Source organism: Panthera tigris, chromosome D1 (assembly GCF_018350195.1).
Source record: "Panthera tigris isolate Pti1 chromosome D1, P.tigris_Pti1_mat1.1, whole genome shotgun sequence".
Lineage (NCBI taxonomy): Eukaryota > Metazoa > Chordata > Mammalia > Carnivora > Felidae > Panthera > Panthera tigris.
In genome coordinates, this window is record NC_056669.1 from 38,740,096 (window position 1) to 38,755,072 (window position 14,977).

Here is a 14,977-nt window from a genome sequence, read left to right on the forward strand (position 1 = left end):
CTCTCTCTCTCTCTCTCTCTCTCTCTCTCTCTCAAAAATAAATACAACATTAAAAAAAAAAAATTGAACTGAGAGCACAGAGCCCAACGCAGGGCTCAAACTCACAAACTGTGAGATCATGACCTGAGCCAAAGTTAGATCCTTAACCGACTGAGTCACACAAGTGCCCCTAAAGCCAGATACTTTAGATTTGATATTTCTAATTCTTGTAATAACAACCCTATGATGCGGACATTGTTAGGTGTCTTTAAAGTAGATACACTGAGGCTCAGAGAGGTTAAGTAACTTGATCCGGGTCATACAGCTAATAAGTGGTGGTTCTGGGATTCCAGCCTAATACTGCTCCAGACCAGTAATCTTCAATTCTGGCTAACCGTCGGAATCACCTCCAGAAATTTAAGATATTCAGATAATCAGGCCTCATTTCAGAGTGATTAAATCACTGTTTCTGGAGGTGGGCCCAGACATTTGCACTTCTTTTTTTAAAAATATTTTAAATGTGGAATGTTCTATTGTTTCCAAGGTTGAGCACCATTGATCTATAACAACCCCTTCTCTTTTCACGGATTGGATAACGGAGTCTCAGAGAGGGGAGATTATTGCATTCCACAGCTAAAAGTGTTGGAACCAGAGTGCAAAAAGATTTCCCTAATCCCATGTTGCCCTCTGGGAGCTTACTTGACAGTTCTTCCTCGATCTCTTGCATCCCCTGGGCAAAGGCAGGAGGTTGGGGGGAGGGGGGGGGGGTCGGGGGCCAGTCTCGGCCCACATGACAGTTCTTGTGTGCCCCCTGGTGGGCTAAAGTGGTAAGGAGCCACTGCCTTAATAGGTACTCAACTGGTAAAAGAGTGAAGAGCTCTAAGGGTCTCTGTATTGCCTGATCCCAATCCTGCATGTTGATTTATACAAGCCGGCTTCTCTCTTGGTGGCGCTTTACAGCATCCCCGTCCTTGGAAGGAACAAACCAACTTCTACACAAAAACCACACTGGATTAGTACAGTGCCTTGCCTCCAAAGACGCCACATACAAAGCCGATTTTAAATCGCGTGCGACACTTCCTCATCTAAGCGCTCAAGGGAGAAATTTTTTAAATCTTATAGTAACTGTACCTAAGGCAGCCCTATGGTTCATCTCACAGCTTTTGGAGTCAAACATTCCTGAGGACGAATTCTAGCTCTACAATTATTAATCTTACACACTTCAGTGAGCCACATGGCATCTTTCACCCTCAGTTTTATCACCTGTAAAATGGTCATTATAGTGCCCAATTCCTACAAGTGTTGTGGAGACTGAGTGCGCCTGTAAAGTGCACTGTGCCTGGACTGTATTAACCTCCTCCACCCTCAAGCCCCACAGATGATGATGATTACTATTACTGAAATTGACCCGTGTCAGGTGCATTTTTACCAGGCCTGGGAAACACTGTCAAATAGGAAAAAATGTTTTCAGTGCCATCTGGGATCTCACACGTCTGACAGAACCTGCAGCACTCTGCACTCCCCCTCAGGTCATTTTTCCCCTTAAACATGTTTTCTGCATGTAGTCCTGTTCTCATTCCTGGGGCAGTCTCACCTGGAAGGGATGAGAAGATGAGCAGCAGCCAGCAAAGGAGACCAAGAATGAGGCATCTGATGCAGAAGGGAAACCAGGAGAGTGTGTTGCCCTCGAGGCCACCTCAGCATCTCTGGAGGAGGAAATGACTGGCCGGGTAAACGCTGTGATAGGTCAGTACGCACCGCCAGGAGCTGACAATCCAATTCAGTAAAGGGAGGTCATTGGTGACCTGGACAAAAGCAATTTTGATGTGGAATTCTCATTGGAGGAAGGAATTTGATACAAGCATATATTACTCTTCGGAGAGGTTTTTCTATAAAGAGGAGCAAAGAGATGGGGTGGCCGCTGGGGGAGGAAATATTTTCGTTTTTAAGATGGGAGAAATCACAGCATGTTAGTAGGGATGCTGGGAATGACTGGGGTGAGGGCAGACTGGTGCTTCAGAGGACAGAGGGAAGAATTGGGAGAGCAGCTCTCCTCCTAGGTCAGCACGAGGGGATCTGGTACACACGGGAGCACAGACATGGTTCGTTTCCGGTAACAAGGCCAGGGGCAGCGTCCACGCATCTAGGCATCTACGCACACCGCCCTCAGGCGGGCAGATGGACTGGGAGCCTGTGCAAGCTCTCTTCTTGTGGACTCTGCTTTCTCAGTAAGGTACGAAGCAAGGTCATCAATGGGAGTAGCTGTTTTTAAGTGAAACAAAGTACCATCAAGAGAGCAAGGGGCATGTTAAGATTTAGAAATAATCATTCATGGGAATGAAAGCTGGTGCAGCCACTCTGGAAAACAGTATGGAGCTTCCTCAAAAAACTCAAAATAGAACTATCCTATGACCCAGCAATAAACTAGGCATTTATCCAAGGGATACAGGTGTGCTGTTTCCAAGGACCACATGCACCCCCATGTTTATAGCAGCACTATCAACAGTAGCCAAAGTATGGAAAGAGCCCAAATGTCCATTGATGGATGAATGGATAAAGAAGAAGTGGTATATATATATACAATGGAGTATTACTCAGCAATCAAAAAGAATGAAATCTTGCCATTTGCAACTACGTGGATGGAACTGGAGGGTATTATGCTAAGTGAAATCAGTCAATCAGAGAAAGACAAATATCATACGACTTCACTCATATGAGGACTTTAAGAGACAAAACAGATGAACATAAGGGAAGGGAAACAAAAATAATATAAAAACAGGGAGGGGGACAAAACAGAAGAGACTCACAAATATGGAGAACAAACTGAGGGTTACTGGAGGGGTTGTGGGAGGGGGTATGGGCTAAATGGGTAAGGGGCACTAAGGAATCTACTCCTGAAATCACTGTTTCACTATATGCTAATTTGTATGTGAATTTTAAAAAATAAAAAATAAAATAAAAAAAAAAGAAATAATCATTCAAAGAGTGACGGCAATGTAGTTTAGCGTGTAAGAGCCTTTTCTGGAAATGACGAGGTTTGCATGTAATTTCAATTGAAATTCAAATAACAATAAACATATATGCGATGCTCTGAATTTCCTTTATTTTCAAATAACCGTTTAAATCACTCTATAAAACATTCTATAACTTTAAGGAAACTTGTGCAAAACTTAGGGTGGGAATCAGACCCCATTTCCCTATCATCAAAACATCATGCAAACATTTCTTTTCTCAGAGGATGTTTAGCTTCGTAGAATTACTTACAGATGATGGTACATTTTAATTCCATGTACCATAATGAGAATTTCCACGAAGCATAAAACTCTTTAAAACAATATACATTTCTTTTGAACCGTTTCAGATGAAGCTGTGTTGGGTGCTTTTTCAGGAAGTTGAAACTAAGCTCAATCTCCTTTCCTGAGGCACAGCCTCACACTTAAGGCAGATTTGCACAAAATACACCAATGACTTCTCAGATTGCTCATCTCGGGTGCCCACAGTTCACGTCATCACAGGTAGAAGAGAGAGTTGGCTAGTTCCAAACTGGGTTCTTTATGAATGCTCTGTGCCACCAGAAAGGTCAGCTTGTGCGCATACTGACAAGGCGCTGGGATACTGATTAAGCCCTGAGGAGAAAACATACTGGTAGCAGTTAAGAGGATAACTTGTTCTCCAAAGTAATACATTTTCCTGAGTTTTATCCCCTACTAGTTACATATGATAGAATGCATTTGTGAGTACACAGTGACTAAACTCAACCAAGGGTAACCTCATCCATGGGGAACACAAGCTCGCTGGGCAAGAGGGGATGGAGGCCCAGTCTGCCTTCATGAAGCTGAGCACTGGGTGCCATCACACCTAGCGCTAATCTAAGTTTCCCATGACTTGATGCTCCAAGGGGCTCAGAGCAAATCTTGGCCTTGGACTTCGAGAGTAGCTCCTGGCTTCGCGCACAGGAACACAGGACAGACGAGCCCGTTACCTTCCCACGAGACAGCGTCTGAGTTGGTTTTAACTTCCTCAACTGTAACTTGGAAATAACAATACCCTGATTTCCTCCCAGGCTTGCATAAGACAATGCATAGACTATGGGGCCGCTAGGTGGCTCAGTCAGTTGAGCGTCCGACTTCGGCTCAAGTTATGATCTCATGGTTCAAGAGTTCGAGCCCCACATTGGGCTCTGTTCTGACAGCTCAGAGCCCAGAGCCTGCTTCAGATTGTGTGTCTCCCTCTTTCTGCCCCTCCCCCTGCTTACACTCTCTTTCTCTCTTTCTCTCTCAAAAATAAATGTTAAAAATTTTTTGAATTATAAAAAAGATAATGCATAGAATGAAGTCCTCCAGAAATTGTAAATACTAATGTTACAAATAATAATGATGATAACGATGTTAACAGTTATTGCTACTTGATTTCTATGACAGACCGTGTTTCTCTCAAGGATTCATTCATTCATTCATTCATTCATTCACTCTTTCCTCCTTTGTGAAGTCAGGACACAGGGATACAAACGTGAATTGGGTGACAGTTCCTGGGTGGGAACCCTGAGAGTCAGTACCCACACAAGTACACAGCTGTCACTCACCGGCCAGTTGTAGTACAGGTGACACAGTTTGAACGTAAGTCTCTGCATGTGGTCGGGCTTCAAGCCATTGTCATCATAGATGACATTATAGTAGGTGGGATTAACAGTTCCCCGACAGGCAGCCTGACTGATTAGGTAGAAGTCATACCTGAGGGGGAAAACGGAATGAACACGAGAAAGAAGGCAAACAGAATAAGGCCTCACTTGAAGAACACAAGGAAAACGTTTCATTAAGAACAGATTTGCTAACGGCACTTGCCAGTCAGGACGTGTCGCTTCTGAGTCCACCACGGTGCCAAGTGGCGGGTTCTGCAGGGATCGGTTCATTTCCATGCAGAATCGCAGCGTGCACTTCTTCCTGACCACAATCACGGACAGTTTGGAGCTTGGAACCAGAAAGGCAAAAGGAAAGATGCAGAGAACTAAAACCAAGCTTACAGCTTACCTAATGACCTTTATTTGGTAATTTCTAAATGGAATAAATAAATAAATTCATTCATTAGAAGAACACTGCAAAAATGAAGAAAATAAAAATTATCCCCTCCCTCAGAGGTGCATACAGTTTTTTTTATTTTTTAAAAGTTTATTTATTTGGGGGGGCGGGGGGAGAGGGAGAGAGAGAGAGAACCCACAAACCGTGAGATTATGACCTGGGCTGAAATCAAGAGTCAGACTCTTAACCGACTGAGACACCCAGGTGCCCCCCCCCCCATATAGTTTTTAAAATTAGAAACTGTCCGTCCTTGTTCCAAAAGTTTGGTGTGTCCAGTCACTTGGCCGGTTTGTATCATTTGAAGGGGACAGGGAGGAACAGTTAATAGGGCAACGAACTTCAAGTCACATTTCTAAAGGAGGGCTTTCCAGAATATTCCACAGAGACAAGATTTCTTTTTCCATTAGCAATAGTGTCCCTATTTCACTTTCACTCTTCCTCTCAATTTCTGAACAGCAAAGAGACCCGCAAGTTCTCTCATTCCTCAGATCATCACTTCTGAACCCTGCAAGACACACACCTGGGGGGATGGATGGACAGACCAAATGTACATTTGGGCCAAATGTTGAATGATCAAATATTAAAGTCAGGATTTAGTAAAGCCAGGGTCAAATCCATTTACTGGCCATAATTCCCAAAGGAACTTTTGGGAGGCAAAGATTGAAGTGAAATTTCACTTTCAAGCAGTTTAATTATCTTAAAAATATATTATTGGTTTTCAGTATTGAAACTTTCAAAAGCTGATGTTATACTGCAACAAAACTCCTTAGCACCGTCAGCTGCTAAATTCACTCCTGCTAGCCCAAAATTGCATACTTGTGATTCTGCGCAGTCACCTGAGGTCAGTGGGAGGGAGATAGGGCTGGCTGTTAGGGTTTGGACTCAGGGGAAGATGACACTGCCCCCCAAGCCACCGTGCTCTCCCTCCACTCTGACAGTCACTGGTGAGGTCAAGGCTCAGTCCCCCTGTGGCCTGTGGCTGCAACTTCGGTTAATGGTGGTGATGACAGTCACACCTGACGGATGAATGCTGTGCCCTGCTTGGAATAGGATGCCTTCCGAATATTTTAGGAAGCCCATTTAAGATTATCATCCTCCCCGAATTGCCACTTCTAACATTCTTCTTGCACCCGCCACCTGACGTACTCACCGAGGAAAGTGTACTGCAACACTGAATCAAGAAACGTGGCAAGGGAGATGAGGGCGGTCTGACTTCCATCTGCAGCGCAGCCTGCACTGCCCTCACACTCCTTTCAGCACCTCCATCGACCTCCACCTGCACACCAGGGCCTGCACGGCAGGGACTTTAGCCCCTGGTGTGGATTTGGGCCTCGAATTGGAAACCACCGCTTGTTTAATCCCGCGGCATAGCAATATGTATGAAGTGTCTTCACCCTCGTGCTGAGTCTCAGTGTCAGCTGCTCTGGGGGACACTTGCCTTCTTCCGGGGGCCCCCACCCAGGCTCATGCCACCCTATTCACAGAGGACCATCTCAACCACCCTCCAGTCTAGGGGAAACCCGTCCGTCCAGCTGTACTCACATGATGCAGACAAGAGCAAAGCTCGCCCGCATGAAAACAAGGTGCTGGCGTGCAGTAATCTGAATAGCTATGATAAAATGTGCCCTGGTTGCAAGTGTGGGGAAAAAAACGTAACTCAATACCTGGTGTTTGCACTCGCTTCTGTCACACTGCTCAGCAGCTGTGGAACTTCGTATTCAATCAGTGTTTTTAGCTGACCGTCCCCTACCCCATTCCGGTACACAATTATCCGTGCCGGCAAGCCATGGTTGTGCTTGTACCATTTGTTGAGTGCTCCTGCAGAATTTGTTGTCAGGAAGAAAAGAATGACTTGTCCAATGCCAACAAAGAACAAAATTCCCATGTAGTTCAATGTTTTAAGTTCATTATTTCCGACCACTGTAATATAGGGTAATACCTAATTTGAGTCATGACTGTAGTAATATAAAAATGGATAACTTTAGGGCTAACATCTGGCATCTGCTATTTGAGGAATCATACTGGTTTCTGTGGCAAAACATACTCTTAAACTTAACATATCCCTTTAGTAAAATTTTAATATTTAAGCAATAAATTAAGTCGTGCAAAAGATTAATTCCCAAAACCAAATTAATACTAATTTAGTTTCTTCAACTCTTCACATGCTATCAATGGATACAGACTGGATAATTTCATGTCATTTTCATCTCCAATAAGCATAATTATGAAAACATAAGGAGAGGACGTGGCTGATCTTCTGGAAGCATCTCTTACCATGGACTCACCCAATTTGATTCTAAGTTGCACTAACAATATGAACTCTGAAAACATTTCTACCCACTCCAACTAGAAATTGCCTAAAGAGCAGAGACCAGACAGTAATTCCTACTCAACAGAAACTTTTCACAACTACTTAAAAAAAGAACCAAGTTTTGAAGTGAGGGCAAAGTAATATAATAATTATTTTCATGTATATACTGTGCAACTGTTTTAGAAGGGTTCATTGTCCAGGAAATCCATTTGCGTTCAATAGAAGATGATCATATCTGTAAGGCCATAACCAACACATATCAGCAAATTCAATTTTTTGGGAAAAAATACTTACACCCCTTTCCCAAACTTATAGATGGGAAAATGCGGATCAGGAGACGGAGTGAATCACACAAGAAGTACTATAGGGAGTGGCAAAGCCAGATCCTGGCCAGGGCTGGGCAGGGGACGGGAGCCCCAGATATCTGTTCCCACTGTACCCCCACTGTGAATAGGCTCCCCTCCTTGTCTGCCTTCTTCCCCATCTTCTCCTGTGATGCCAGCCCTCATCTGCCAGCATTCCTATCCCCACCCCACAGGCTTCTTTCCTATTTCTAGACCTCACAGCACTCTGTCATAATCCCTGTCTCTCCAGGTAGATTCCTTTGGCCTTCACACTGCTTGCCAGAGCCACCAGCAGCTACAAACTCCCCTGCCTCTTAGAGGCTTTCTGTTTATCATACACAGATGACAAATGCAAATTCTACAGCATCTGTTAGCGTGGATCAGGATACAGCTTTGGGAATCTCCATCTGGGTGATGGTTGACTCAGGCAGGCTTTGGGGAGTCTGCTTCCACCATCTGGTCTGCTATAGGCACGCGGACTCTGGGGCCTGAAGGAATAGCGCTTGGGGCCCACCGCCACTGCTATACTTTTAGTACCGGTCATGAAAACTTTTAAGCAATCTGCAACATCGGTCGCCGTTCTCTGAAGGATACACCGAGAGAACCACCTAAAGCAAGAAAAGAAAAGAAAATAATGGCCAACTTCAAAATGCCTACCATAAACGCATTAGAATTAGATGAAGAAACAGAAAACAACCTAAGTGTCCATCAGCGGAAGAATGGGTGAAGAAAATGTGATGCTTCAGATGGCTATTAGACACATGAAGGGATGCTCAACATCACTCATCAGCAGGGAAATACAAATCAAAACCACACTGAGATGTCACCTCACACCTGTCAGAATGGCTAACATTAACAACTCAGGAAACACAGATGTTGGCAAGGATGCAGAGAAAGGGAAACACTTTTCCACTTTTGGTGGGAATGCAAACCAGTGCAGCCACTCTGGAAAACAGTGTGGAGGTTCCACAAAAAATTAAAAATAGAATTACCCTACGACCCAACAATTGCACTACTAGGTATTTGTTCAAAGGATGCAAAAATGTTGATTCAAAGGGGCACAAGCACCCCAATGTTTATAGCAGTGCTATCCACAATAGCCAAAGTATGGAAAGAGCCCAAATGCCCATCAACTGATGAATGGATAAAGAAGATGTAGCATATATATACAATGGAATACTATTCAGTGATGAAAAAGAATGACATCTTGCCATTTGCAACAATGTGGATGGAACTAGAGTGTATTATGCTACACAAAATAAGTCAGAGAAAGACAGATATCATATGATTTCACTCTTATGTGGAATCTGAGAAACACAACAAATGAACATACAATGTTGTATGTCATTACACCTCAATCAAAATAAAAAGAACTAGACATTATGAGCAAATTTAATGTTCATGAGCCTATATATGTTATACAATCATAACTATATTAAAAACCTCCCCTCCTCAAAAGAAATTTATCGATAAGAGAAACTAAAGCATAGTGCTGACATCAGACACGCTTGGGTTCAAATCTTGGTTGGCATACTCATCAGCCATGTGACTTTGCTACGTCAACCTAAGTCTCAGTTTCCTCATCTGTACCAAGGAAACACACAAGATGGTAAGGTAGTTACTACCTCACAAGGTTGTTATAAAAATTAAATTAGATAATATATATAAAGTACTTAGCACAAGATAAGCAATCATAAATAGAAACACTATGTTATTATTATAAAGGAATTTATTAGTTTACCAAATTTACTTTCAAAATATTCAAAACTAGGGTGTATTATGCTAAGCAAAATAAGTCAGTCAGAGAAAGACAGGTATCATATAATTTCACTCATACGTGGAATTTAAGAAACAAAACAGCATAGGGGAAGGGAAGAAGAAATAAAATAAGAAACAGAGAGGAAGGCAAACCATAAGGGACAAATACAGAGAATAAACTGAGGGTTGCTGGAGGGGAGATGGGAGGGGGATGGGCTAAGTGGGTGATTAAGAAGGGCACTTGTTGGGATGAGCACTGGGCGGTATATGTAAGTCTTGAATCACTGACACAAATGCCACACTGTATTTTAACTAAAATTTAAATTAATTGATTAAAATTAAATAAATAAATGGAATCACATAGTAAAAAAACAAAAAACAACAACAAATAAACAAAAAAATATTCAAAGATTTCTCAAGCATAAAGTTCCACTTCCATAGGAGAGGCTTTTGGACTGGAAATCTGAACATGATTAACTTATTTAAATTTCAGAAGAAGTTCTATTGTTAAAGACATTAAGTAAACAAAAGTACTTGCAAAATGAAGATGACTTTGTGTAAGTGTGCATCAACATTATTATATATGCCAATAATGACACAATTAGGAATGTGGCTAACAAACTGGAAGTCCTTTTCCTGCTTGATTAACACATTAATGTGTCACATTAAGTGACACATGGAACAGGGATCTCACACAACCTGGAATGAAGTCACAGGCACACTGCTACTTATCCTATTTCTCACCAGCCCAAATATATACCTGACCACAGGCTTAATGGAGTAAATCAAATAACCTAAGTCCAGGAATAAAATATGGTGCAAACAGTTCCTATAGCCTCAAAACACATTGCTTAGTTACATATAATGAAACAATTCTAGGAACTACAATTAAATAGATACTATGAGTCAGTATTTAATGCATTATCCCCAAACCTGCTTATGTTTTCAGCAGCTGTGTGAACAACTACATCAACTGCCTTCAAGTGTTAATAACAACAAGCATGTATTGAGCATCTGCTATGGGAGGCTATGTTTTAAGCATTTTATCTTATGTAACTTCCATAAATACCCTATGAAATAGGCATCATCTGGGAACGCAAGCTGGTGCAGCCACTCTGGAAAACAGTATGGAGCTTCCTCAAAAAACTAAAAATAGAACTACCCTACGACCCAGCAATTACACTACTAGGCATTTATCCACGGGATACAGGTGTGCTGTTTCCAAGGGCCACACGCACCCCCATGTTTATAGCAGCACTATCAACAACAGCCAAAGTATGAAAAGGGCCCAAATGTCCATCGATGGACGAATGGACAAAGAAGATGTGGTATGTATATACAGTGGAGTATTACTCGGCAATCAGAAAGAATGCAATCTTGCCATTTGCAACTATGTGGATGGAACTGGAGGGTATTATGCTAAGTGAAATTAGTCAGTCAGAGAAAGACAAAAATCATATAACTTCACTCATATGGGACTTTAAGAGACAAAACAGATGGACATAAGGGAAGAGAAACAAAAATAATAAAAACAGGGAAGGGAACAAAAGAGAAGAGACTCATAAATATGGAGAACAAACAGAGGGTTACTGGAGGGGTTGTGGGAAGGGGGTATGGGATAAATGGGAAAGGGGCACTAAGGAATCTACTCCTGAAAAATCATTGTTGTGCTGTATTCTAAATAATTTGGATGTAAATTTTAAAAAATTAAAAAAAAAGAAATAGGCATCATCTTCATGCCCATTTTACATGAGACCACAGCTAAGTCACGGCAACATTAAATAGCCAGATGTCATACACAGAATAAGTGGCAGATCAGGACACAGAAGCAAGCAATCAGATTCCAAAGCTTGCTGCTGGATATAAGTTCCTAGTACAGTACCTAATACAGTGCACATGTACAGAAAATAAGTACATGAAAATTTCTATCATCCATCGTTTGAGGAAGCTGCCTGGCATACGAGTATTAGCTTGTCCTAATGTGTGTATAAACATAGTTTTTTCATAAGGCTACACATTATCTTAATATTATCAATCACACTTTATATGTAAGTATAATTTATGACTAAAATGTTCATATTTTTCAAATGAGGGAAGAATACAAACTGTTTCCTGCTGCATGGTTTTTAGTTAAACCGCAAACTATAATTATGGAATATGTTGGGGTAATTGTAAAAGTACCTGGTGATTCCGGGGTTAATGCTGGCCACAAATCCAACCACCACCATTCCCTTGCTGACTTCGTCTTTACAGGCATCGATACCGACCACCATCAGGGACTTTAACTGTAAAAGTAAATTTTTCATGATTTAATAAAATGGGACATTATTTCCCCAAATGATGACTTCACATGAAGTTTTGAAAAAAACTGTCCCTGGTTATTAAATTAAGTTAAGCTATATGCCAGGGAGATCAAGGTCCAGATGAAGCAGATCATTAAAACAGAAACCAAAGAGACTTGAAGATGGAGGGATGGGGTGGGGTGGGGGGCTTGATGGCTCAGTTGATTGAGTATCCAACTCCTGGTTTCAGCTCAGGTCATGATCTCATAGTTCATAGGTCTGAGCCTCCTGTTGGGCTCTGTGCTGACAGTACAGAGCCTGCCTGGGATTCTCTGTCTCCCTCTCTCTCTGTCCCTCCCCCTCTAGCTCTGTCTCTCTCTCAAAATAAAGAAATCTACTTAAAAAAAAAAAAAGATGGAGGGATGAATACGGTACCTAATTTGCTTAAGAGACTCACTGGAGTGCAAAATAGCTACCATCCTTTGTGGAGGTGGACAAGTGCCCTTAGTGTGGCTCAAGAGATTCTGGGAAAGTGATCAGTCATTTATCCCTGGCTTCTGGGCTGGTGGGATCTGAAGAGGAAGTCCACTCCCTATTGTTCAGATGTCTAAGGGATCCTAGTTGCCACTGGCCATGAGCCTCCAGGGAGGCAGCTGGGGCTCAGCGCACACATCCTGGTTATGGAAATGGAAGGGAATGGACGACATCCCCTCATTTCTCACCCCCTCACTTCCTCCCCCAGTGGACATGCATTTTCTTAGTTCCCACCACAGTTCAAAATCATAGCTCTGCCGGTTCCCCAAGCTGTGGGGAGGCCCCCCTCCAGGGTGCAGGGCTACTCTGAGAGCTAGTGCGCTGCAAAGAGTAGGTAAAAGTAGAGGCCAGAGGGCACAGATTTTACGTGGCAGCGGGAAGCTCCAGATCAAGCCACCCCACAAGGCTGTGCCAACCTAGATTCTCTTTCATGAAACATTCTGTTATCAGCTTACTCAAAGCTCCTGGGGAACAGGAGCCTCACCTCACCTTCTGGACGGTGTCTTGTGTCATGCCACAACCCAGAGCGGACAAATAACAAACCCACCACACAAAACAAATACCTCTGGAATCATGTGAAAATGTCTCGTACTCTGATTTCATTTTTAAATTAATAAATGGACTGATTACTAAAAGACTGACAGACTGCTCACAGGGATCTCCACAGCCCACAGTTCGCCTCCGAGTTTACAGGCCATTTGCATGGCAATCTTGGTGGCGACACTCATCATCATCCCCTGTTTATTCAAGGTCCGAGTGAGCACACACTGGCTGGGCACTGGGCAGAAGGAGTTCAAATAGTTTTTAATGGTATCATAGTAGTTCTTCTGATTAGAAGGTAGAATACACATTACCTAAAAGGAAAAAAAAAGAAGAGAAAAAAGTCAATTTACTTATGTTTAGAAGTAGCTTTAAAATAAAGTAGCTTTTAAGTAGCTTTAAAAAAAATGATCAGCATGGAGCTTATTTGGGATTCTCTGTCTCTGTTTCTCTCTCTCTGCCCCTCCCCAACTCTCTCTAAATGAATAAACAAATAAGAATTTAAAAAAAATGAACACATGGGTTCTCTAAACATCTTGCCTCCAAGTTCCCAAGAAACAAATATTAAAATGCCTACAGTTGTGTTAAATGGCCTTTAACCACTGACAATCCCATTTGAAATGCCTTTTTATCAGCCATCGGCTCTGCAGTCCCGCTCCAAAGCCCCCCAACCCCCTACCCGCTGGCTTTCCCTTCCTCCTAGCTCTTCTGATTTGATTGTTAGGCTCCTCAAATTCCCTCCTAACCTAGGTGTTACTCCAGCTCCCTCCCACCCCCTGTTGGCTTTTCCTGTGGCTCTCCAACCCTCATCCCACCATCCCTCTCCCATCCTTGCCCACAGATAGGCCAAGTGCAGGATTAGCTTACAGAGTGGTCTCCTTCCCAGCAGGTACTAGACAACCAAAATAAAAGAAACCAACCATAATTGTTTTGTTTACTGTGACCTGAGAATAAGGCTATGGCGGGGTGGGGGGGTGGGGGGGGGATAAGGAGAAGGAAGCTTCAGGTCCTCAGGTATTTTTAAATTTCACCCATCTCTGCCAGCACCTCTGTTTCTTAGCAGGTGTTTCCCTCGGAAGGGCTTCTCCTGGCCTGTTTCCATCACCTTTCCACCCTTTATTCTCTACCTTCAACACCTACCAAATTATACAAAAAAACAGGCACTGTCATGACCAGCAGAGAACAAATAGATTTTTGACCTATAGATCTGTTCAAAATCATAATGTGAAGGGCCAAAATTACTTACACTTAAGTACGTAAAATAGGGAAATGTATCTTAGGGGGTCTTCCTGCTTTCCATCCTACAAATTTGGAGCCAAGCAAGGTAGGCATCAGACCAAGGCAGTGGTTGAACAGGGATGGGGGCCGAAAGAAGGTGGGAGACAAGTGAGACTGGTTGCTTACAAGGGGACAAGGATGTGAAGTGATAAGTGGAGGGTAACAGGGGCCACACTCCCCTTATCAGAGAAGGGAGGTACAAATATGGCAATGGAGAATGTTTTCCTGTGGTGTTGGGACTGGAACTGGAAGTGTGAACACGTTTTCAATATATACACAGACAGACATGGTAGTAACATAGATGTAAGGGTGTAGGCATATACAGCTAAACCTTGAGCAACACAGGTTTAAACCATGCAAGTCCACTTATAGGCAGATTTTTCAATAAACATAATACAGTACTGTAAATGTATTTCCTCTTCCTTATGATTTTCTTAATAACATTGTGTTTTCTCTAGCTTACTTTTGTGTGAGAGTACAGTATATAGTACATAAAATACAAAAATATGTGTTAATTGACTATGTTATAAGGCTTCCAGTCAACAATAGGTTATTAGGAGTTAAGTTTTGTGGGAGTCAAAAGTCACATGGGGATTTTGGATTATGCAGGGAGTCTGCACTCCTAACCCCCACATTGTTCAAGGATCAGCAGTGTTTGAGTATACGTATGTAGACACACGCGTACACAATATTCCTAGCTTTGCCCATTGAGAAAGTCTGGGGGCAGTGACACCCCATTACCAAATAAGCACACCCAGCTGCCCAGATTTTGATTTTTTTTAAATGCTTATTTTTGAGAGAGAGAGAGAGCGTGAGTGGGGGAGGAGCAGAGAGAGGGACACACAGAACTTGAAGCAGGCTCCAGCCTCCATGATG

General features: G+C 42.6%; 1 protein-coding gene across 3 annotated transcripts in view; it reads right to left on the reverse strand.

The window, feature by feature from the left end:
- Positions 1-3,060: 3,060 nt before the first annotated feature.
- PIWIL4 (piwi like RNA-mediated gene silencing 4) overlaps positions 3,061-14,977 on the reverse strand; it is a 45,082-nt gene continuing 33,165 nt past the window's right edge. For 2 of the 3 annotated variants that reach the window (XM_015536107.2, XM_042959101.1), the window contains exons 14-20: positions 12,937-13,137; positions 11,649-11,752; positions 8,247-8,317; positions 6,719-6,872; positions 4,821-4,946; positions 4,562-4,709; positions 3,061-3,605 (exon numbers count right to left, since the gene is read on the reverse strand). In XM_015536107.2, the coding sequence (XP_015391593.2) occupies positions 3,489-3,605; positions 4,562-4,709; positions 4,821-4,946; positions 6,719-6,872; positions 8,247-8,317; positions 11,649-11,752; positions 12,937-13,137 (921 nt within the window). In that variant the 3' untranslated portion in view covers positions 3,061-3,488. Of the gene's footprint in view, positions 3,606-4,561; positions 4,710-4,820; positions 4,947-6,204; positions 6,226-6,718; positions 6,873-8,246; positions 8,318-11,648; positions 11,753-12,936; positions 13,138-14,977 lie in introns of all 3 variants that reach the window. The other variant, XM_042959100.1, reaches the window with a different exon arrangement.